Below are 23,822 nucleotides of genomic sequence, written 5' to 3' on the forward strand. Positions count from 1 at the left end.
ATCCTCAAAGGAAATATTACTATGAATGTGCCATATACAGAGAAATGTCTCAAGTCCAAGTTCTTTTCCACTCTTTTTGGTGGTGCCCCGTAACAGGACAAGGAGCAATGGCCATAAACTAAATCACAGGAAGTTTCAACTGAACATGAGGAAGAACTTTACATTGAGGGTGGCAGAGCACTGAACAGGCTGCCCAGGGAGGTCGTGGAATCTCCCTCTCTGGATACATTCAAAACCCTCCTGGATGCGTTCCTGTGTAACCTGCTCTCGTTCACCCTAGCTTGGCAGGGGGGTTGGACAAGATGATCTACAGGGGTCCCTTCCAAACCTATCCTGTGAAAAATGTAATAATTATGAAGGGGAAAAAAAGTGACAAACCCAGAACAAATCAGGACGTTATATATTTGCAACTCACAGAACTATTTATTGGAGAAAGGTTTGACTGTTTTTGTCTGCCGGCAAGAGAGGAATAGAACTGAGTTCAAGGTTACAGCTGGTAAGACCAAAAAAAAAAAAAGTTGCAGTCGTGCTGGTGGTGACAGGATTCCAGAAGCATGGAATAACCTCCAGAGAGTGGAAATGAATTCAGGGCTTGACCCCGAATAATCCATAAAAAGAAATGATCCAACCCTTCACAGATGCAAACAAAGAGAATCCCAGATGGGGATGCATGCTTTTGGGTGGCAGAAAAGAGAGGAGAAATATTGCGAGGGCAACAAGATTCTCAGGCAGCAGCCTTCTGAGCAGGCATGTCTACAGAGCAAATCCCCTGCTAGTGATTTAAATAGGGCATGTGAGTCAACCTAAAAGCTTGGTGCTGCTGCCAAAAGGAACAGGCTGCTCTCCCCACTTCTCCTGTGGAGGACCAAGGCACTCCTGGTTTTCCCAAGGACTGGTTCTCCTTCTTAGGATTCCTCAGTGAGTGACTCAGTTAACGAACCTCACACAGAACTAACTGTATTTTTTCCTTGTTGGTTTTCTGCCCCGTTACTGAACTGATTCACCCTAACATCATAGAAATATGGAGTGAGCACAAAAGATGAGTTGAAACCATTAGTCTGGGAGGAAAGGGACACACCCCTCTGGTAACCTTGCACTCTTAAATCATCTCAGTAGTCTCATCTAAATCCTCCCTAAAATAGAAAGTCCATGTTACTGCTAAGAAGTCTAACAAAAAGGTTGGTGCCTTCCACTTCTCACCCTTAGCTGAGTCCTCCCACTGCTCCCTTTGTGCTAAATCTTGAATACATGTGACCCTTGCCAGTGAGCACACTAAATCAGGAAGCTTTAAAAAAGGGTTCTTTTCTGATTAATACTGAAACAGCTAACTCTGAACTCAGATGAGTGACAGAGGTTGCACAAGAGAGGAAACAAGACTGAGAGGTTGCAAAAGATGGATGGAGCCCCAAAGCAGCAGCTGGGAACTCGTTATAATGTGTAACATAAGGCCAGTGAGACAGCAGTGAGGACTAATGGTCTGTACAGTGAAGGAGAAATAATTATGAGGAACAAAAGTTTGCTCTGTGCTTTACATACTAAAAATGAGAAGCAGAGGGGTAAAAAAAAAAAAAAAAAAGCTTTCAGTTTCAGGAAAACAGAGGAAGACACAGAACAGAAGCACCTTGGAATCCAGCCCAGGAAGAAATGCTGAGGAAAAAAAAAAGAGAAGGCAGAGGGAAAACCAGGAAGTAGAAAAGTGAATATTCACACCAAACACAGCAAGAAACAAGTGTGCATGGTTGTAGGTTTCTTATTGAGAAGAACCAATTGACCTGTCACGTCTGTAAGGAACAGGATTTGAGATGTACTGCTGAGACTGAAAAGACTCTTGTTAAAGTGAGCAGAAGTCCTTCACAGTGGGAGAAATGGCAATGACACACACTATTTACACTCAAACACAGTATGTAGAAAAGAGAATTCAGGGCTATGGAATTGCCAGGCCCTTGCATGCTAGATGTGCATCTGTACACTGGCCATATGACATGGTAGCAATTGTTTGGTAGTGCTGTGCCAAATCCTCCCCTGATGACTTTTTGGTCATGTGGTGCTATAGTGCACGTAAGCATACTCCTCTGCATTTCTATCACCAGCTCAATTTATCCACCTAATAATTCCAAAGCTGGCAATTGATGGGGTAACCAATTACTTGCAAAAAGTTTCCTAGGTTTCTCTGCTCTCCTTCTGTTTTCATTATCTTTTCCATTTCCTCTCTCTTCTAGATTTTATCATATATATGATATTATCATCACATGATATTTTCAGATTCATTCTCAATTTTGCTTTCTTGATTACATGTCTAGAAGAGACTTTATTTCCACCCTGCTAAAATACAGGACCTTTCAAATGTACTGTTCAGTGAGTGTGCTGATGTTTTTCTTCTAATCCTCACCATTTGCTGTCTGTAGAACCTCTTTTATAGGCCCTGTAGAGTAATCAAAGAATACAATAAAAGCTTTAAAAGCATTTGAAACCAGTTTAAGAAATCTCTGATTAGTTTGCCAGCTGAAGACTCCAACTGCAGCTGCAATTGTGGGGTAAACGATTTTAATCTCAGAGAACAATAATTCCAGTGGGCATTAACAAGTGTTAGGAGAGAAAAAAAAATCTCTAAAACATACTCTGTTTCTGAATAGCTGCCATGGAGTTAAGAAGAAAGGAGTTGCAGTGCTTTCTCTTTTTGTTCTTCCTGCTGGTACCTGGTGTTGCTGGCCCCATTTCTCACACTTTTATATCAGGGTGAACTAAGTAATGCTGCAAATTCTTTAAAAATATCTATGAAGTGTCTGCATAACACTGCCTGTACAACATCGTTTCTTGTTTAAATGGTTTATTGTAAAGCTGTCATTGCTTTTAGCTGAATCTCTATCAAAACACACAGATTCTTGCAAGTTGTCTCACAGAGCACATGAAAATTAAAAACATAAGTACTTTTGACTGATTTTTTCTTGTTTGATGTTTGGGGGTTTTGTTTGTTTTGAAGGTTTTTTTTTTTGTTTATTTATTTGTTTCATTTTACAGGACGTTATTCAATGCTACCTTTGCTGGAAGAATCAAATCAGCAGAAAAGCTTTCCTTTCAGAGCTTTGTGCTTCTCTCAGCTAGCATCAGGCAGCACCAATGCCTTCCCCTTCTACAACTGCATCTCTGCAATTATGGAATTGGCCTGAAGTGTTATTGTGACTATGACCTAAGGAGAGCTGATGCTGATTTGAGCAAAACCACATGGAAATGAGAGGCTAAATAAAAATAAAATAAATAAGTAACTTTATGGACCAGCTAAAGCATAAACATAAGCTGAGGAGAGAAATAAAATGAAGATGAAAAGATTTTAAGGAGAAAACTCATAAAAAATTTTCTTCACAGTGGATCATAAATAATAATTATGGCAAAAGAGCATTATTCCAGATCTTACAGCTTGAGAAAAAAAAAAACCCAAAAAACAAATGGAGGCAAACAGTGACTCAGAGGATGGGGTTTTGTACATATTTTGCATTAATGAGATGCAAGTTGGAATAAATAGTTTGTAAAGCTCAGATTAGCATTATAAGTGAAGTCAAGTACACAAACAAAGAGGAAATGAAATGCTAGATAGTGGAGTAATAATAAATGTGCCAGGCATGCATTTTGCAAGAAAATGAAAAAACCCATGTAATCAAGAAAAGTCAAATGAAAATTACACCATGGAATGATGATAATACTTCTGACATTGTGAATTTTAATCAGAAACCAAAAGATATTCTGAGTATACAGTCTGGATCTTCAGAATATGCAACATAAAAGCCACTGCTTGCTGCTGGAACAATCAATTTGTATATGTGATAAAGAAGCATGACTCTTGTGTGAGTACAAACTGCTGGATGTAATTGAAGAAAACAGGATGTTCTCCTGCCATGCTATACCTAGAACAGATGAAAGTAATTCAACCAGCAAGGCATGCTTTACACACTATGTACTGCATTAAAACAAGGAGTGGTTTGATCACTGAAATACACACAAAAATAAATAATTTTACATAATCTCAAAATTACATAAGCAGAATGGTAGTGACTGAAAAAGCAAAATATTGTCAAGGCCTATTCAGCTCTTCTGTCTCAGCAAGACAGTCATCATCATATTTTGGAAGCCAGCAAGTAGGCTTAGGTGTGGAGAATGCTGTTAGTAGTGAACCTTACAGCAGATGAGTATCAGCTCTGCCAGCCAGGCTCACAAAGCCACTATCAGAGCTGATTATACTCAGGAATGTGATATGAGAAATGCCTGGCAGAAACTGTACTAATCCATTACAATTAACCCCATCTCCATAGCAGTTAATACAAACAAACAAATAAACAAACAAAAAGGAAGTTGGTCCTGACTGCAGTATCACATACAGAGCAGTTGCTGATTTCCCAGGGAAACCCAATTATTTTGGGAAGGTAAAAATACCTTGTAATATGCCAACCTTTAAAGGTATTAACTCAGAGAGTATTAAAATTTTCAGCATATCTCACCACATCTCTTTCCACCCTTAGGCATATGCAAAGCACTGAGACCATAACAGAGGAAGAGGAAACACAAGCCTGGCATACATGTAGTATTGGTGACCTTGCAAGTTGATCCAGTGAGCTGAGATTTGGAGCCTTGTTATCTTACAAGAAACCACTAGTAATTTTTTTGCCTCACCAGTGAGGCAAAACTTTGAACCACCGCCTCACCAGTGAGACAAATTTTGAAACATTATTGCAAAACACAAACTGTTTACACTACTCAAAAGTGTAGAGGACAACTCTTTGATTGGGAAAAAATTTTTCAAACAAGAACCCCAGAAAGCACCTAAGAATTTGAAAAGTCATTGCTATTTTCAAATATCAGAAATATATGATACTAAACCAGTAACATTTGAATTTATTTCATGAATTTGAGATGGACCAGTAAGTACAGCAGAGTTGTACCAGAAAACCAAGGTAATAAAATCATATTATCATATCAAAATGATAATATCATAATCACATATTGCTGTTACCACAGAAATACAAAAATAAAGAACAAAGTTTCACTCAAACAATGAAAATATGTGTCAATTTCAAGAGGACGTTTTAAAAATAATCTGAAAATAAAAAGCACGAGATTAAGATGTGCCCATGTCCACCAATCTGCCAAAAAGGTCAAACACCAGAAAAGTGGCTTTATGCACTTCCCAGGAATGACAGTACTGTCAAGGCAAATGGAACATAAGAGTATTTTATTTGAGCAACTGAATCATCATACCCTAGATGCCGAGAATAGAAATTCTCTTGAGAATGGGGTCAGTCTGGAATAGAAATAAACACCATGTACTAACAAGATGGGATATAGCATGAGTAATCATGATATTTGGAAAAAAAAAAAAAAGAAAGAAAAGCTAGTACATATGACAAAATAATTGTATAGCATTTTCAATGGGCATTAGAGCACACTGAAGAACACATCTTACAAAACATGGAAACACACCTCAAAATTAAAGGCTACTGGTCAGACTTTTGAGAACCAGGCAAAATGTCAGAGGCTTACTCAGTACCCATTGAGGGAAGAGCAGTGAAGTGTTTAAGCATGCCTGAACTATGTGCTTGCAATCATGAGATCTCAGTTTGCCTTAAATTAGATCATATATTTATTTGAGAACAAGAATTTGATTACATCTGACTGTCCCGTCTAATAGCCAGGCAAATAGCAAGGCTGAATTTGCTGCACAGATTGCTAGGAGTATTGAAATGGTGCAAACAAGACAGAGAATATTTTGCATTCCGTTCTTGAATGCTGAAAATATTTCCATAGAAAAGTTCACTGCAGTTGAGCACAATGCTTGAAGTCATGTTAAGTAACAGGATAAACTCAGGAGTGACAGACTGAAACAGCAAGTAAAAGGCCAAAGATAAGAGTCTTTTAATTACTGCCCTGATCTGTATTTGTAATATTTCATTTCTGCAAGATTACTCTCATACCTGAAGCAACATGTTTGAAAAGAGACTCCTCCACTCTTACACCAAATCAAAGAGAAAATTTCCCATCTGGAGTATATTGAAAATGTGCACCCAGATTGTAAAAAACATACAGACATGTAATGAAATGTGTATCAACAATAAAAAAGTGCCCATAGTTCCTAATAAGGAGGGTTGGAAAAAAAGGTGGTATGACTCAACATATCTCCCTATGTCTGCCTTTAATTATACTGAAAATTTTTTATCATGGAGACATTTAATTTCAAAAGCTATAAATCTATGGTGCAAGTGTTACTAAACTTTTTAAAATGTTTATTTTAGTGTATTTCTCTCGCTCTATTTTGTAGTGCTATTGCCATTATTATATGAAGATTTCAGCAGACTTCATTAAAGTTCATACAATCTCACTCCCCCAAAATGGGGTATTTACCTCCTTTGCATAAAACCAACCCCTAACCTGGACTAGTTTAACAGAAAGTGTACATAGGACAAAAAATGAGAAATCTGGAAGAAAAGACAGTAACTTGATAGTTATTGTGGCTTAGTTTTATCTTCTTGGACAGGGACAATGAAATTGACTTATTCTAAGATGTGCCATTGAACTGCTGCCAGGACTTGTGTGCAAATGAGCTAATACTCCATTCCTTCTTCTTTATATCAGTCATTCTTATCACAACCACAGATAAAATACACATTTTTCTGAAATCTAAAAAATTCGTCTTCAAAGCATACTTTTCTTGTGCTTATTAATAGAAAGTGATGTCTACTTATGCATTTGGTTTATTTATATCTAGTCAACTACTCATTTACATTAAAAACAGAATGGAAAAATTATCTTACTTGTGCAGCTTCAAAGCTGCACCTTCATTGATAATTACAAGTCACCTCTGCAATTGCTGAAAACTTACAGAGTAAAATGGGACAGAGCACCAATTTTCCCAGCCTGTCTTCATAGAAGAGGTGTTCCAGTCTCCTTATCCCTTTATTGCCTCCTCTGCACTTGCTCCAACACTTCCATGCCTTTCTTATTCTGAAGGCACCAGAGCTGGATGCAGCACTCCAGGTAGGGTCTCACAAGAACAGAGAGTACAGGGACAAAATGAATCACCTCCCTTGCCCTGCTGGCCATGCTCCTTTTGATGCAATCCAGGATACCTCTGGCTTTCTGGGCTGCCAGCCCACAGTGCTGGCTCATGTTGACCTTTTTGTCAGCAATAAAGAGGGGTTTCATGTTTGGTTTTGTTGTTGTTGTTGTTGTTTTTTTTTTTTCCTTTTCGATATTACAGGGGTTTAAAATCATGCTGAAGTCTTCTCGAGAGTGGGAGTAACAAAACTGACAATCTGTTATCATGCTACCTAGAAGAAACATTGAATCCTTCCTGTAAGTGTACTATTTCTTTTTTCAATATTGGTTGAAATACATCAATGGGTTCAAACCTGTTAGGAGGTCAAAATAAAGGTGAGACGATGAGAAAAAAACCTGAATTCTTTACATCTTGCTCTAGAGCAAATGCTTTTAAATGTTTTGTTAGAATCACAGAATGGTTTGAATTGGAAGGGACCTCAAAGACCATCTAATTCCAACCTCCTTCTGTGCCCAACCTTTCACTAGACCGGGTTGCTCAAAGCCCCATCCAACCTGGCCTTGAACAATTCCAAGGATGGGACATCCACAGCTTCTTTAGGCAACCTGTGACAGCACCTCACCACCCTCACAGCAAAGATTTTTTTTGCCTAATATCCAACCCAAATCTACTTCCTTTCAATTTGAAGGCCCTTGTCCTGTGACCACAGTTCCAGGTGTTGTCCAAAAGAAAAGGGATTTTTCAAGGGCCTTACAAAAACAAAACAAGAAAAAAAAGAAAAAAAAAAAGAAAAAGAAAAAAAAATCTCCAGATCCCCATGAAATGAAAAAAGAAGTGAAAACTCCACACTGTTCCTAAACATAGAAAACGCTTGTTTCAAGGACTAAATTTTGCCACAAGAAAAGTGTCCCTCAATTAGGCGCTTGCAGAAGGCCATGGCAGGGCTGAGGACGCTATCTGCCGCTTTGATTGCGGAGGTTGCACAGAGCAGCCCCACCACCACAGGCTGCCGGCGGACCACCACCACCCGGCCTTTCCCGACGGACGCGCCAGCCCCCGGTGCTCCCCACACCAACATCCGGGACCCTCCCCGCTCGCCGCCCGGTGGTCCCGCCCTGACGTAGGCACCCCGGGCCCAATGGGGCTCCACTCTGCTTCCGGCGTCCGGCGCCGTCTCCTGGAAACGGGGCTGCGGTGGCGACCATCCGAGTAGCGTGCGGGGGGTGCAGGGACGCAGCCCGGTGGGATCTGGCTGTGCGTTCCAGCGGGAATAAAGGACAGCAAAACTCTCCGATTCCCGGAGTCACCCTGCCTGCTGAGCCGGTGCCTTTCCCCCTTGCCTGTATTTTGTGGTGCGCAGGGACCAGTGTCCCGTCCGGACAGTGCACCGGGGCATGGGAGACTCCGTCCCGGGGGCGGGGCTCCGCTGTTTCGGTTGATGGCGGCGGCGTGGCGGTGATCCATCCCGCGCCGCACTACGGCTGTCGTTCCCATCCTTTCCCGCCGGGTCCATCCTCCGCACACAGATACGGCTGTCGTTCCCCTCTTTTCCCGCCGGGTCCATCACGGGCGCAGCTACGGCTGTCGTTCCTCTCCTGCTTTCCCGCCGGGTCCATCCCTGGCACAGGTGCGGTTGTCGTTCCCCTCCTTTCCCAGCGGTTGCATCCCCCGCACAAAGGTACGGCTGTCGTTCCGATGCTTTCCCGCCGGCTCCATCCCCGCACCCAGGTACGGCTCTCGTACCTTTCCCCCATTCCCCCCGGCTGCATCCCCGCACCCAGGTACGGATCTCGTACCTTTCCCGCCGGCTACCCCCGGCTCCATCCCCGCACCCAGGTACGGCTCTCGCACCTTTCCCCCTTTCCCTCTGGGTCCATCCTCGCACACAGGTGCGGCTCTCTCACCTTTCCCCCTTTCCCTCTGGGTCCATTCCGCACCAGGTACGGCTCTCGCACCTCTCCCCCTTTCCCGCGCACGTTCGCGGCCGTTACCCCGCGGAGCGCGCGCGCCCAGCGGCCCCTCACGCTCCCCTCCCATCCCTCACTGCCCCCCTCACCCCATCCCTCACCACTCCCTCCCATCCCTCCCCGCCCTCTCGTTCCCTCCGCCGCCGTCCCTCGGTCCGAGTGCCGGAGCGGACCTGGGACGGGGCTGGAACCCGCGGCTGGAGTGCTCCTGAGACCCCCTGGCCCGCTCCCCTGTGCTGCAAGAGGCTCGGGAGGCGGCTGCGTCTCCGGGGCCGCCGTGCAGCGCCTCAGGCCTGACCGACCCCGACGGAGCTGGGAGCGCAGGAGATAGTGGGTCGTGCTCGGGCTGCTCCGCTCGGAGCGGTTTGGCCATTCCCCCGTAAAGAGAGGGAACCGCATCTCCTTGGCGTGCTGGTCCTGTATCCAGCCCAGAGCAAATCAGTTCCCTCGATGCCTGGAGGCTGCCGCTTTGAGTGCTTCTGTGGGGGTTCACTCCTGCTTCGTTACAGGTGGTGGCTTAGGAAGCTTCCATGATGGCCTTCTTGCCTCATCTTTTCACCTTTTGTATCAGTTTAATTGATCTCATTTTACTTTGTCTCAAAATCCATCTGTTGAATATCTGTTTTGTGTGTCAGAGAAGCTGTGGGTGTCCCATCCCTGGCAGTGTGCAAGGCCTGCTTGAACGGGACATTGAGTACAGTGTTCTGGTGGCGTGTGTTCCTGCCCACAGCAGGGGCGTTGGAGCGAGATGATCTTTAAGGTCCATTCCAACCCAAGCCATTCTATGATTTTATGATTCTATGCTCCGTTGGTTTCTGTGCTGGAATAAAGGCATAGCCATTACTCTTGAGAATCAGAGACTATACTCTTTCCCCTGTGGCCTGTTGCATTTTTACAGATAATACCATTTAGAATTTGTATCTACTAGCCAGTCTATTATGTTTTGAATATGATCTTTGGAAGTGTAAAATTCACCTTTTCAAAATTTTGATCACATTTCCTGAGAGGAGGTGTTCTGCAAAGCAATTGTATTCAATCTTTCTGAAGTGTGGAATCCCTATTCATGGTAATGGGGAGGGTGACTACTATAGGTGGTCATTAAATTTGAAGGCTTCCCCTTTCTCCTCCTTTCTTTAGGTTTATTTGTTTATGAGATTAATGCCGTGTTTCCAGTCTGTTGCCTGTGAAGTGTCCTAAAGCATGGAGAACTTTGTTTTGTATGAAGAGATTGGAAGAGGAAATACGACAATTGTTTATAAAGGTAGAAGAAAAGGGACAATTAATTTTGTTGCCATTATTTGCACTGATAAATGCAAGAGAGCTGGAGTAACAAACTGGGTAAGTAATGGGGTTTCTTTTCCTGCTAAATCTGGAAAAAAATACAGCCTAAAAATTCTGGTTGCACAAGTTATAGAAAAGTGTCATGTTCTTCTTTAAGATGGAGTTTGTCACATTTAGACCAGCTTCTCAAGATTTCAAGTTCTTATTCGTGAGATACAGTCTTTTTTTAATGTATATATTTCTTCATATGATTTTATTGGTTTTTAGATTGCATGGATGAACACATGTTTACAGTCTTACTGTTTCTGTGATGTGTTAGTGAACTTGTAAAAATAGTTACATGTGGTGGTTTGCTTTATTTTGTTATTAGTTGTGCAAATCCAGTGGTAGCAATAACTTCTAGTAAACAATCTATTTTTTGCTTAGCAAGAAGAAATTTTTTTTGATGAAAGAATATCATTTAAGCTGAATCAATTCTGGTTTGTAAAACCTCGGCAAAGCTTTAAATATGATACTGTCTGGAAAGGAAACTGATACAGTTGTACAGTTCAAATATTTTATTTTTCCAGTAGGTACATTTTGTTTCTGTAGTGGGTTAACCTTGGCTGGATGCCAGGTTCCCGCCAAATCCGCTCTATCACTCCCTTCTTCAACTGGACAGGAGTCAGAAAATACAACGAATGGGTCAAGATAAGGGTACGGAGAGATCACTCTCCACTTGCCTTCACAGGAAAAACAAACTCAGTTTAGGGAAAGTAATTGAATTTATTGCCAGAGTAGGATAATGGTAAATAAAACCAAATCTTAAAACACCTTTCTTCTACCCCTCCTTTTTCCTGGGCTCAGCTTTACTCCCAATTTTCTCTCTCTCCTCCCTTGCCAGAGATGCAGGGAGATGGTGAGTGGGGTCAGTTCATCAGACATTGTTGCTCCTTTCTCCTCATGCTCTTCCCCTGCTCCAGCGAGGGTCCCTCCCATGGGAGACAGTCTTCCACAACCTTCTTCAGTGTTGGTCCTTCCCACAGCCTGCAGTTCTTCATGCACTGTTCCAATGTAGGTTCTTTCCATGGGTGCAGTCCCTCAGGACCACGCTATTCCAGTGTGAGTTCCCACAGGTTACACATCCTGCTAGCAACCAGCATGGGCTCCTCTCTCCATGGGTCTGCAGGTCCTGCCAGGAGCCTGCTCCAGCGCAGACATCTGAGAGAGTCACAGCCTCCCTCAGGTTTCCACCTGCTCTAGAGTGGGGTCCACCACAGGCTGCAGATGGATCTCTGCTCTGCCATGGACCTCCCTGGGCTGCAGAGGGACAGCTTTGCCTCACTGGCCTTCACCAGGGGCTGCAGGGGAATTTCTGCTCCAGCTCCTGGAGCACCTTCTGCCCCTTGTTCTGCCCTGACCTTGGTGTCTGCAGGGTTGTTTCTATCACACATTCTCACTCTTCTCCCCCGCTGCTGTTATACAAGAGTGTTTTTTCCCCTTTATAAATGTTATTCTGGAAGTGCTGCCACCATCACTGATGGGTTGGCGTTGGCCAGCAGTGGGTCTGTCTTGGAGCTGGCTGAGATTGGCTCTGTCAGACACAGGGGAAGCTTCCAGCAGCTTCTCACAGAAGCCAGTCTTGCAGACCTCCCCACCTGGATACTGAAACCTTGCCATGCAAAATGGATACAGTTTTGTCACGGATATATTTTATGAAAAATCCTTTCATTAGGATCTTTTCTCCTGAGAAACTGAGAAGCCTCAGAAACTAAATGTAAATAATAATTATCTGCTGCTGTGGAATGCAACAGGTGCATCTTTGATTGGTCTCATGTGGTTGTTTTTAATTAATGGCCAATCACAGTCCAGCTGTCTCAGACTCTCTGGTCAGTCATAAGATTTTATTATCATTCCATTCCTTTCTTCTATTCTTTTAGTATAGTTTTAATATATCATTTTATTTAAATATAATATATATAATAAAATAATAAATCAGCCTTCTGAAACATGGAGTCAAGATTCTTGTCTCTTCCCTTGTCCTGGGACCCCTGCGAACACCACTACACAGTTTCATATTCCTTCTCATTGTTTCAAAGATCATTTCTTGGTAACTTCTTGTTCTTAGGACTGTATTGGCCTTACAAATCTCTTGGGGATACCTTACACACCACTCTAGCAAGCAAAAGGCTTCTGTAGAGATTAGGCCATGTAGCTTTTATAGAAATACAAATTTTGGGGTCTTTTGAGTAGTTTTCTTTGTCTGATAAGATTAAGAATTATGGTAAAGCTTCTTTTCACTTCTTCTTGCTGTATTATCTCTCATTTGTATTCTTATTGAAAAAAAAATGTAGGAGTGGAAGTTTGACTCCAAATTCTAATTTCCAGTTTATTATTTAGTGGTGCAGGAAAGTTAAATAATATTTAAAATTTTGAGTTGGGAACTTACTAGGTTTTTTTTCTGTATTTTAAAAACAGGTGAGTTGGGCAGGGTCTGTGAGGAAAGTTATCTTTTCTCAACATACATGTAACATAAAATATTTGAAGAATAATGCTAGTGCACTAGAAAAGGCAAGAGAACAAGTAGCTAATCTATAGTAGATTGTATTGTTTCTTGTTGCCATGCCTCAAGTCCATATATATACATTTATGTCTTTCCCCAACTTAAGTATGTTAAAAATGTCACTCTAGGTTCGTCTGACTCAGGGACTCACACATAAGAATATAGTGACGTTTTATGAATGGTATGAAACAAGCAACCATCTCTGGCTTGTAGTAGATTTATGCACAGGTAAGATGAGCTCAAAGGTAAACATTTATAGAATGAGTATTTATAAGAGATTTCTTGCAGCTTCTCCACTACAAATGCTCAGATCTTTGAAAAAAGTGTACTTCTCTGATTATTAACTTGAGAATCCTGTTTATATATAAAAGTGGTTTTGCTCTTGGAAACATTTTTAGAAATCAATTGAAATCCCAGTTCTCTGCTTCACTGTATGCCTCTTTGAAAAGTTAGTTGAGTTACATAATGCTGGTTTTTAAGAGCTGAAGAGAGAAGGCCAATCAGGGAACATAAAAGCAAATTATACTTCTGTGAATAGTCAGAAGGTAGGTCAGTAAAAATTACTTGAGAAATTTTCTAAGGACTGGCTGCTTTGGCATTCTCCTTTAAGAGACATCAAGGAGCAAATCAGTTCTAATGACTTAATATTGTTCAAATTAATTTTTATTCAAAGGGCAATTCGGCAGCTAAAGAGAATGATTTAAATTGTTTTCCTATTCAGTATAAGTATTTTGATTTCCATGTTAAAATTATAATTTGGAAATTCCGAGAACCCAGAACTGCATTGTTGTTCACTTAGTTTTGATAAGTTCTTATCAATCTATTAAAGGAATCTTGTAAAGCTTTCTTTAATTGTGATGGCTACATGTTTTAAACTTCTGACAGCATGCTTTCCTCCATATGGAAAGGAAAGAGAGCCAATATGCATGTGATGCATGTTAAGATTTTGGAGTTTGTTTAATAGTAAAAATCCACGTTACACTCAGCCTTTTTATTTATCCAGAATTCTGTTTGAAAAATTACTGAAAAAGAGAACTTATGAGTTCTGAGAAAAAAAGTCAGGTCATTCTTTCAGTGATTAAAAGTGATTTTATTGGCTCATAGGGAGGCTTTGGTCTACTTGCTTAGTCTAACTTTGGGTTACATATTTCAATTATTAGACAGGCAGCCTTTTATTGTTGAACAATTATCAGGTGTTTTACCTTGCAGTTTTATGGTTTGCTGTAAGGTGAGTGTCTTGGAGCTAACTTACTTAGAATAAGATGTGGATTTATTCTTAATTTTGTTGAGACTTGAAAAATACTTTTGAAATATGGAAGATTTCTCTCACTTGTCTCAAAGATAATTTCTGTTATCAGATGCAAAATATTTCTGTGTTGCTGGTTTCCCTGCTTTTATTCTTTGCATGTTTGGCCATATTATGGAAACAATTTAACTGGAAAATGGCCTGCCCTTAGTTTCTTTGTTCTTAGAAGTTGATAGCCTGCTGTTGGTATGATTTATTCTTAACTTGTGCAGCAGGAATCTAGTTAAGGAATTTTAATAAAAGCATGAAGTACTATTACACTGTGAAGTGACACAGTTTCTGGATTTCTTTTTTTCTTTCTGTTTCCTTTGTAAAATAATATTGAAGTAGTTTTGAAGTCACGCAGTCAGTTTTATTCCAGATAACATTCAGATTTTGTCACAGTATTAAAAATAAATTTTTTTGTACATCTTAGATTTTGTAACTATTAGATATCAAGAAATATTTTTTAATATCTACTGATACTGGTTTTTGATTGACATATTTTGAAGTTTATGTATTTGGGCATTACTTATGTGACCTCTTCTTTATATCCACTTGCTGATTATATGTATTTCAGGTGGTTCTCTAGAATCTGTCATTGCTCAGGATGAATGTCTACCAGAAGATGTGGTGAGAGAATTTGGTATTGATCTGGTTACTGGTTTATACCATATTCATAAGCATGGAATTATCTATTGTGAATTGAAGCCTGGAAAGGTGAGGAATGATGTCATCTATAGGGACACTGGATGTTACTTTTCATGCTATCAGCATTTATTTTATTATTTGTATTTTACCATTTGGAAGAAGCTTACCTCACTTGTGAGGTTGTTTTATAAAATATGTGAAGACAATCAGAGACAAGTCTGTAGCTTGAATATTTTATGATATAATTGATTTCTTTACTTGATATATAGCTGATAAAATGTGATGTATTCCTTTTGACTTGGTGTACTGATTTAATTTATTGAAAGATTTTAGTTCTCTATCCTTGGAGACATAAATTTGTTATTATTCTATGGTGCTGCAGAATATTTTGCAGTCATGGAAAATGCTAATGACAGAGTAAATTTAACTAAAGTTTCTTTGTTAATAGCTTTCTATATTATTTGCACATACCATGGAAATAATAATCTTATTCCTGTATAAAAATACAAGTCTTTATGTAGTTTCTCATTTTGTGTATGTCTGTAATTTATGTAGAGTTTTGCTAAAGTCTGTTTGTTTTTAATTCATGTATAATAAAAATTTTTTGCTTAATAGTAATTGGTTCTGATCTTGATCTATAAATGATCAAGTTGCCATTCTCTTAATATTTGGTAAAATCTTCCACAATTCTACTCAGTTCCTGTCATTTGTGGACCTAAAAATACATCGTGTAGATAACTCAGTAGTCTTCCAAAGAAGAATGCTGCTGTAAAGTGCTCATTTCAACAGAAAGTAAAATACTAAAGTTAATGCTTCTTCTGTGCCCTGCCCCCTGCTTCTGGTTGAATGGGCTATTTCTCTAAACAAGGTTTTTGGGATTATGAAGTTTTTAGTTGAAAGAATAGGCAGTGACTGGCCAGAGAAAACTCTCATCATCATCAGACAAAATCTGTGGAAGTTTCTGCTGTGTAAAATGAGAAAAATTCTTTTTTTTTCTCAAATGAAGCCCTGTTTGGTTTTACTAGACTTATATTTTCCTATGAAGTTTTACTCTACTTTAGCTATCTTTTCTCTAGTAGCATCATTGTTTATTTAGATTTAATAATGAGTAAAGAAAAGTGCATATTGAACCTCTTAAGAGTTCTATTGGGGTACTTTTGGTTATAAGAAAAAAGATACTATTGGTATTGACTTAAAGAAAAACTTCAGTGTTTTTGGTTGTAGTGATCCTTTCTATGTACTTAAATGGTTTGAGATTGTGATTATTTTTATAATAAATTATTTCATGTTGGAAATTTCAATTTTAGTATATATGCTAGCATATTGGATTTTGTTTGTTCTAATAGATTCTACTGGAAGGGGCTGGCACTTTGAAATTCAGTAGTTTTTGCCGGGCTAGAGCAGATGGTGAAGACTTGGAAAAAGTTTTTGCTTTAGCTGGAGCTGAAGAAGGTGAAGATATTAATGAAAACACTGTGCAAATATACTTTAAAAATATAGTTCAAGGTATGAGATTTTTACTAGCCAGAATTAACTTACACCAAAGAGACTGAATGGAAGTTGGAACCCCAGTGATTATGATAAAGAGAAATGATTTAGAATTAATCCTGTTTTGTCTCAGAAAAAAAGTGAGCTATGGAATTATTTATGGACTTCTAAAAAGTTTGTGCTGCAGGTGCTCTCTGTAAGATCTGGAACTAAATTCCACTAGGTTAGAGTTAAAAGTAGACAGAAAATTCAGGAAGTACTACACAGAACTACCGCTTCTTTCATTGGCCACTGCACTGCTGTACTTTCATTGTCCTTTTTGGTGCACCTGCTCTAGGTTATTTCTAGTTTGAGGTCAATTCTTTCACTACCTTAAAGAATGATAATTTCATTTTAAAGTCTGAGAAAGTTACTGTGCTTCAGTTTCAACAGGCAAATCCACGCAAATGTAGTAGACTGCAAATACCATGGGTGTATTTCATGGTATTAAATATGAAAACTTCAGAAACTTGTTTTTAATCTCCTGAATCTTTTACTAGTCATAATCTCGGAACATCTCATAGACCTCTATTTCTAAGATAATGATGTCCCATATATCACTTCCTTTTATTGGAAACCACAGAATTCTTCGTAATATTTTATGAGAACAAGGAGAGCTCTCCTTGCTGTCTCTTTCTGAAAGTCCACACTGGAAATAATAAGACCAAGATCAGGTCTTTATTCAGGAAGAAATACAAATCTAATCTCTTTCCTGTTGCTCTTCGGAACTGTTTTGATATGTGTGTTAATGAGCTTTTGTCACTTAAAAAAATAAAACCCAAGAAGAAAAGAACCCAAAGTAAACTTTTTAAGGGACTATGGAGTTGGCACTTTTACTGAGTTATTATAAATTCTTTAGAGATTTTTGAGAAGTGCTGGGAACTACTGTAGAAATAGGAACTGTAAATTTTATTCCTGTATCAAACAAAAGAGGTTTGTGAATAAGCTGCTATAATTTGATATGTGATGTTTTAATAGTGTTTTAATGGGAAAAGAGCCGTAACTGTTTACTGTAACAGTGATTTCATTGGATAGCTACCTTGTTTTTTATAATAGAGTTTATTAAATTTGTGAAGGTTTATTTCTTGGCATAGCTTTAAAAAAAAGAAATCCCAAATCTAATGTAATGTAATTATTTCTGTTACTCACATGAGAATGATTTACCATTCTGCTCAAATTGCTTGTCTCTTAAAGCTGTTAAAGCAAATCAAAACATTCTTTGCATTAATCACTCTGTTTGAAAAGTGCAGCACAAGTCAGTATAGTAATTGAAGTGAAATAAACAACAAAGTAGCATATTTAATCCTACATAATACAGTGAAAGTATAGCAGGGAAGTTCCTTGGAAACTACTTATATTTGCTATTTCAGTTTTCTTTTATGTGGAGTGAAGATAATCTATAGCTGGGTGATGTTCGGAGACAAAGTTTGAAGTGTTGAAAAAGGTGAATGCTGAATGAATAATCAAAGTGCATTAATTATATATTCTGTATTTTGTAGGCTTTCCATTATACACAGCTCCTGAAGTAATAAAGGGAGACAACTTCTGCAAAGCCAGTGATCTGTGGTCCCTGGGGTGTTTACTCTATGAAATGTTCTCAGGTTGTAAGTTTGTGTATCTATTTAGTATCTGTGATAATGGAAACATAGTTTATAGTCCCAGAGTAAATTCTTATGAACTGTCAAGGGAAGTTAGAACATAGGAAAACTTGAGACAGGTTTTGAAGATTTCTTGAAGAACATACTAACTGTGCTTAAAAGACAAAAAAAATGTGTCTTTATCCAATAATCAGGTGAAACAATACTTTTAAGTGCTCCTATTGACAGCAATACTAACCAACACGTAGGGTTTAAATACTATTATTTAAAATTATGGCAGCCCTCAAATTCTGACAGTATAGTGTTTTTTATCTCCTTGGTATTAAATTCTGTGTGCATTATTTTAACCTTTGAAAGAGAAAACTGCCTCACTATTGTAAAACTAGAGTAATTTGGTTCCCTGCACATAAAGTACCCATAGCTTCAGCTAGAAGGAAGCTTCATCACAGAAGAGAATTACACTGCAGCCTTCTTAAACCTTAAGCAAAACACTGATCTGTTGGATCAACACAGTAACACAGATACAGGGATTTCTGTCTTTTGCTGTTGTCTTATGTATGATTCTTACAGGGCTATCATGGTTTCCTCCATCAAGATGTCTTTGATGCCTCTTCTGGCTATGGTTTCTTTTGCTGTTTATGATGAAAGAATTTAATCAAAGATTTGGAATTTAAATTGACAAGAAAACTTGATAAATATTACTCAGACTGAGGTTGTTTATTTCTTTGGATGCTTTCTCAGGAAAATGAGCTCATGATAAATCATTGTACCTTACAACCATTTTGAAGTTTGCCTAATCTGTTTGTTTGTAGGAAAACCACCATTCCTGTCAGAAAGCCGTTCTGAATTAATTGAAAAGATTTTATCTGAAGATCCATTGCGACCAGGACCAGAGAGTAGGATTCTGTTGTTCTTCAATGGATCAAGTCACAGTAATACTACAAAGCTTTGGTTTGCCCTTTTTCTTTTGAGGCTGGTTGCAGGAATCAGTTAGTTACCCAAAGTGAATGTTAGCAATACTTTCCTGTGATAATTCCCTGTTAGTGATGAATGTTTGTTTCCCTTTTGACAGCGACATATATAATTTACTTTAATTGTTAACACTATATCTACTTACTGGGGTGGAATTTTTTATCTTGGTCATTCTGGGCATCAGTGTTATTCACAGATATCCTAATATATTAGTGGCTCTTTTTCAATTTAAGCAGATTTGAACTGTGCTTAATTTCTTCCTGGTAGCTATCTGATAATTGGAGGGTGCTTTTTTTTTTTTTTAAAGTTACAAATAAAAAAAAAATATTATTCGTTTGACATCCAAGCATTAGTAGTCTGTTTGTTTTGGGGGTTTTTTTTGAGGATTCTTTGACATGCAAAGAGTGTGTATTTAAGATCCTTTATACATTGAGATTTTTTTTCAGAGATTACTATCAAGAAAGTTTTTTAGCATGATCTGTAGAATACTATGGTGTACATTGGGTGATGATTGTTTTTGCTATCCAATACTGATCTTAAGTGCTTCTCTTTACAGGTTCTGCTTTTCACAAACCTTCTGCTGAGTTCATAAGTTTGCTTGATGGGTTACTTCAAAAGGATCCTCAGAAAAGGTAAACTGCCTAATCCATGACAGCTGTTTATATTGTCACCTCTGGAGAAAATAATTATTGTAATACTGTATGTATCCTATTTTGTAGCTGAAAAAGAATGAAAAAAAATCATCCCTTGTATAAAAGAGCAAACTATGCTTTTTCTTAGATGAAGACATATAGAATTAATGTTTTCATTAAGTGCATTTTTTTGTTTGTTTTGTACCTGGTGCTAAATAGATAACTTTGTAACAGAATGATAGGCAGTTTGGAATTGGATGGCTTTGCTTTTCCAGAGCAATGGGCACCTGTATTTCATTAGGCTTTAACTTACACCTGGTACAGTCCTGTTGTTAAATAATTTAGACCTGTACGTTGTAGGGTATGTCAGACAATTTACATGTGGGATTAACTCTGCAGTTTCCTTCATTCTCATATCTCTGTTGTGTGAATTTTCTGTTCTAAGGCAAGAGTTTGTCCTGTAAGAAAACCAGCTTGTTGTCCAAATAAAAGCAAACAACAGGATTAACTGCTCTGTGGTGTCACTGTGTTCAAAACCTAGTCTAGAATGTGTCTGTGCAGTTGTACTTAGCCACTGCTTTTATGTTTTTATGTTGCTTTTCCAAAGGCTGAATTGGACAGACCTATTGCAGCATCCATTCTGGAAAGGATCCTTTAGCCATTGTGGTGGTGGTTCTGCAGACAGACCAGGCACAAGCTTGAGGTACTGGAAGTTCGAGGAAGGTTTCTTTTAGTAAATATAAGCAAAGATAAAAAGTATCTTATTGTCTGTACATTTTATAACTTTTGAACTTTCCTTAGAATTTTCATGAAATAATAAATGAAGTTTTACACCATTCTGTAAGTGGTTTTGGGTGTATAGGAATTGTATTATCCTCTTAGTGTGTTGTACTGTTGATTCACTTTCAAATGACTCCTTCCTGCTGGCTGTAGAATGTGTCGAAATTCACTTCCAAGCTAAATGCTCTCATTTTTATTTATATATTATATAATATTGTTGTATGAACCTGACTTGCAATTTTTTTAACACTTTTGTAGAATCTTATAAATATGGGTCTGTTTTATCTTTGGTAAGTTTTTTGTTTGTTTTTATGCATTAGGTTTAGAGCCTCACAAAGCCTATCAATGCAGCATCTTAGAGCTGTGGTTCAGCCTTATAATCTTGCAAATGCAGCTGACCCATATTCTTTGTTTATGACATGATGCATTAATCTAATAGTAGAGATTTTTTCTAAATATTTAATACTCTACAGCGCTACATAAGCAGAAATGCCCAAACCTGTTGCGCAAATGGTTTTTATGTATTAAAAAAGTTAGTTTTCTTCAAGATTCCTGTTACCTTGCTGGTTTTTGTGTTTCTAATTTTGAATTAGGACATTTAGCATTGTTTTTTATGTTACTTTGTTATAAAAGTTTGAAAGATAATTCAGCTTCCAATCTGGGGACCTAATGTCAAGATAGTTTTAGAATGCTGAGTGTTTTTTGTTATATCTACTCCAAAAATTTCTCTCATGTTTTTTAATACCTATTTCTGGTCACAGAAATAGGTATTTGTTTTATTAATGTTTGTTATAGTTTGAGATACAGCTCTTTGTCTTCTAATTTTATTCCTGATTTCACCTGCAAAAAAATTAGTATTTAAAGTTTATACTGTGAACTAAGATTTTATTCAAGATTTTAGCAAGACTCACATCAACATCCTGATAGTGCTAATTTTGGGGAATTTCCAGAGAACCAGAGGAACCTTAATCTCCTACACAATATTGGGCTATTTGGCCATACTCTTGAGGTTTTTCTAAGGCGTCTAAAATATCTGCTGATGAATGCACTGACTAATATGACAAATGTAAAACATTGGCTTGACATGCAAAGGAAGCTCAATACTCTCTCTTTTCCAACTGTGAGGCCTATGAATCTCTTTTCTTCACAGTGTGGGTTGGATTAATATTTGATATCCTGGAGAGCCTTCATTAAGGTTTTATGACCCAGTCCCATGTAAATAATACAAGGACATGTTAAAAAATGCCCAAACAACCAAAACCAATAAAATTGCATTCAAGTGTGACTGTAAATGATTACACACACAAAAATGTGGTTTTAATCTCGGCTACAAACTTCATTATTCATTAGGAGATAGATTTCTTGTGACTTTTTCCTGTGAAGTTCAAAATGTCTGTAATGCTTTTAGTATTTCTTTAGTATCTCTTGTATCATGGGGTAATAATTTAACTTTTTTAGTGTCTTTCATTTAAGTTCTAATGATAGAATTTTTAATGTTCTCCAAATTACTTGCTATAAACTTATTTTTCATCATTGCCATTTCCAATATAAAAAGTAAGTACAACACATATTTAAAGAGTGTATTGTTCTAGAGAATGACAGCTAAACTGTGTGCTAACAGTTGCAACAGATAATGGATATAATAATTCTTTTTATATAATCAATCCTCTTTTTAAAAAATCTGTAATTAATATCATTTATTAAACAGCAAAGAAGACAGAGATTTACCAGTTTCTTGTAGTGCCAAAGAGTCAGTGGATGATCATGAAAATCTAGATAACCTGTCATCCTCACGAGAAGGTCTTAAATCACCAAGCAATTCTTTAAAAATAGGTAATATTGCTCATTATGTTATTTTTTAGCTGTTTTATCAATCCTACCAACATATTATTCCCTATGTTTTATTTGATTTTAACCTCTGAATGCAAGTTCATGTTCTCTTTTTGGTAGAAACTCAGACTGAATTGCGGCCCAAAAGTGCAGCTGATGGTGAATCAAATGAATCCATATTTCTTCTCAGGTATGAAAACCTCCTTGTAATCTTGCATATTTGGTGTTGGTTTTTGTCTCTTCAAACATTTTATTATATGACTATAACGCTGTGTCTGCATTGCCTTTTGAATTTTCTATTACCAGTTAATATATACTAAAACACATTTGAAGAGCTGTGAAAACAGTGTGCAGTTAAAGCTTATATGACTTTATTACTCTCATTTTTGAAAGTAAACTTTTGATTACTTAACTGTCTGTCTAAACAGAAAGCTAAAATTTGTTTAGATCGATCTCTCTCTCTCTCTCTCTCTCTCTTTTCTCCCTTGGAGTACGATTCCTTTAAATACATAAGAGTAAGCATTCAGCGTATGATCTGTTAATAAATTCTCCCTGCAGCTTTTCATTGCAAGGTATTGGTAAGAGTCTATTAAGTACTACATGTGTATTAAGTTAAAAGATAGTGATTGATTTAACAGTGATTTGTTTTAGTTGAGGCCTGATTCTGAAACTTTGTACTAGCTTTCAAGCCAAGAAGATTGTCTAGTGAAATACTTTTCTTGTCAACATCAAGCAGAAATATTCCAGTTTGAAAATCCTCTTTTAAGCTTCTTGCATAACCTGAAATAGGGCTTTTGTACATCATACTGTGTACAGAAGTTATTTTAGTTGGTTTTATTAAAGTATTAATTCTCATCTCACTTACAATTTTTATCATCACAGTTAAACATATGTTATTAGTAATTTCAAGTAGCATTTGATTTAACAAGCTGCTCAAAAGAAAGGCTACAACGGGAATGCAAATATTATCTTTTTAGCAATAGATAAAAAGATAATATTTTAAACTTTATTTAAAAGTAAGTTAAATGCAAAATTTGAAATTTAATGCAAACAGCTAAAAAAATCTGTTCTGAAATTCTCTTTGCATCAATGATATAACTTCTGAAAGCAGTGTATATGATGTCTAGTAAAGTATTAAAACATTGAAGTGAAAGAAACTTGCTTACCTGGCACTTGGCATCAGAATTTAATTATCTGCTGGAGCAGTTAATAAGCTTTTAACAGCAGTGGCTTCTTCTGCTTGTGCAGATGGAGTAGATCTCATTCATTTTAACTAGTTTAATTCAGCAATCTCTTGTCTTGTTTTAAACTGAGAAACCGTCTGAGAATTGAATCTGTATCTCAAACATATATGAAAGCAAATTAGTTGAATTGATTGAAAAAAAATATATTTAACAAATCTACATGTTTGGAATCATTTGTCCAGCTTCCTAGCTAAAAATCATAGAAGTTTTTGGTTTAGGAACTAAAATTCCAAGCACATCCTGATACATTTTTTTTTACCATAAGTGTCATATGTTTACCAAATATTTAATATGTTTTTATGTAGGTAATATTTTGGCATTCCTTCATCGTGCCCTTTAAATTTAAATTTCTGTTGAAAATAGATGGAGGATGAAAATAGTTATGTTAATCATTTGATCACCGATTTCCTGAGTGTCTTTAATTTTGTTTGCTGTTTGTATTTTTAATTTAATTTTTTTTTCTAATAAATC

General features: G+C 37.7%; 1 protein-coding gene across 5 annotated transcripts in view; it reads left to right on the forward strand.

The window, feature by feature from the left end:
* Window positions 1-8,583: 8,583 nt before the first annotated feature.
* ULK4 (unc-51 like kinase 4) overlaps window positions 8,584-23,822 on the forward strand; it is a 214,152-nt gene continuing 198,913 nt past the window's right edge. For 3 of the 5 annotated variants that reach the window (XR_011679579.1, XM_071429586.1, XM_071429590.1), the window contains exons 1-11: window positions 8,584-8,720; window positions 10,147-10,347; window positions 12,961-13,060; window positions 14,698-14,837; window positions 16,115-16,274; window positions 17,795-17,896; window positions 18,706-18,825; window positions 19,422-19,497; window positions 20,105-20,200; window positions 21,986-22,110; window positions 22,228-22,297. Coding sequence is in view for 4 of the 5 variants with exons in the window: in XM_071429586.1 (XP_071285687.1) it covers window positions 10,210-10,347; window positions 12,961-13,060; window positions 14,698-14,837; window positions 16,115-16,274; window positions 17,795-17,896; window positions 18,706-18,825; window positions 19,422-19,497; window positions 20,105-20,200; window positions 21,986-22,110; window positions 22,228-22,297 (1,127 nt within the window). In the remaining variant the exon portion in view is untranslated. Of the gene's footprint in view, window positions 8,771-10,146; window positions 10,348-12,960; window positions 13,061-14,697; window positions 14,838-16,114; window positions 16,275-17,794; window positions 17,897-18,705; window positions 18,826-19,421; window positions 19,498-20,104; window positions 20,201-21,985; window positions 22,111-22,227; window positions 22,298-23,822 lie in introns of all 5 variants that reach the window. The other 2 variants (XM_071429588.1, XM_071429587.1) reach the window with 2 other exon arrangements.

This window comes from Agelaius tricolor, unplaced genomic scaffold, assembly GCF_023055355.1.
Source record: "Agelaius tricolor isolate 1412-34295 unplaced genomic scaffold, bAgeTri1.0.p SCAF_6, whole genome shotgun sequence".
Classification (NCBI taxonomy): domain Eukaryota; kingdom Metazoa; phylum Chordata; class Aves; order Passeriformes; family Icteridae; genus Agelaius; species Agelaius tricolor.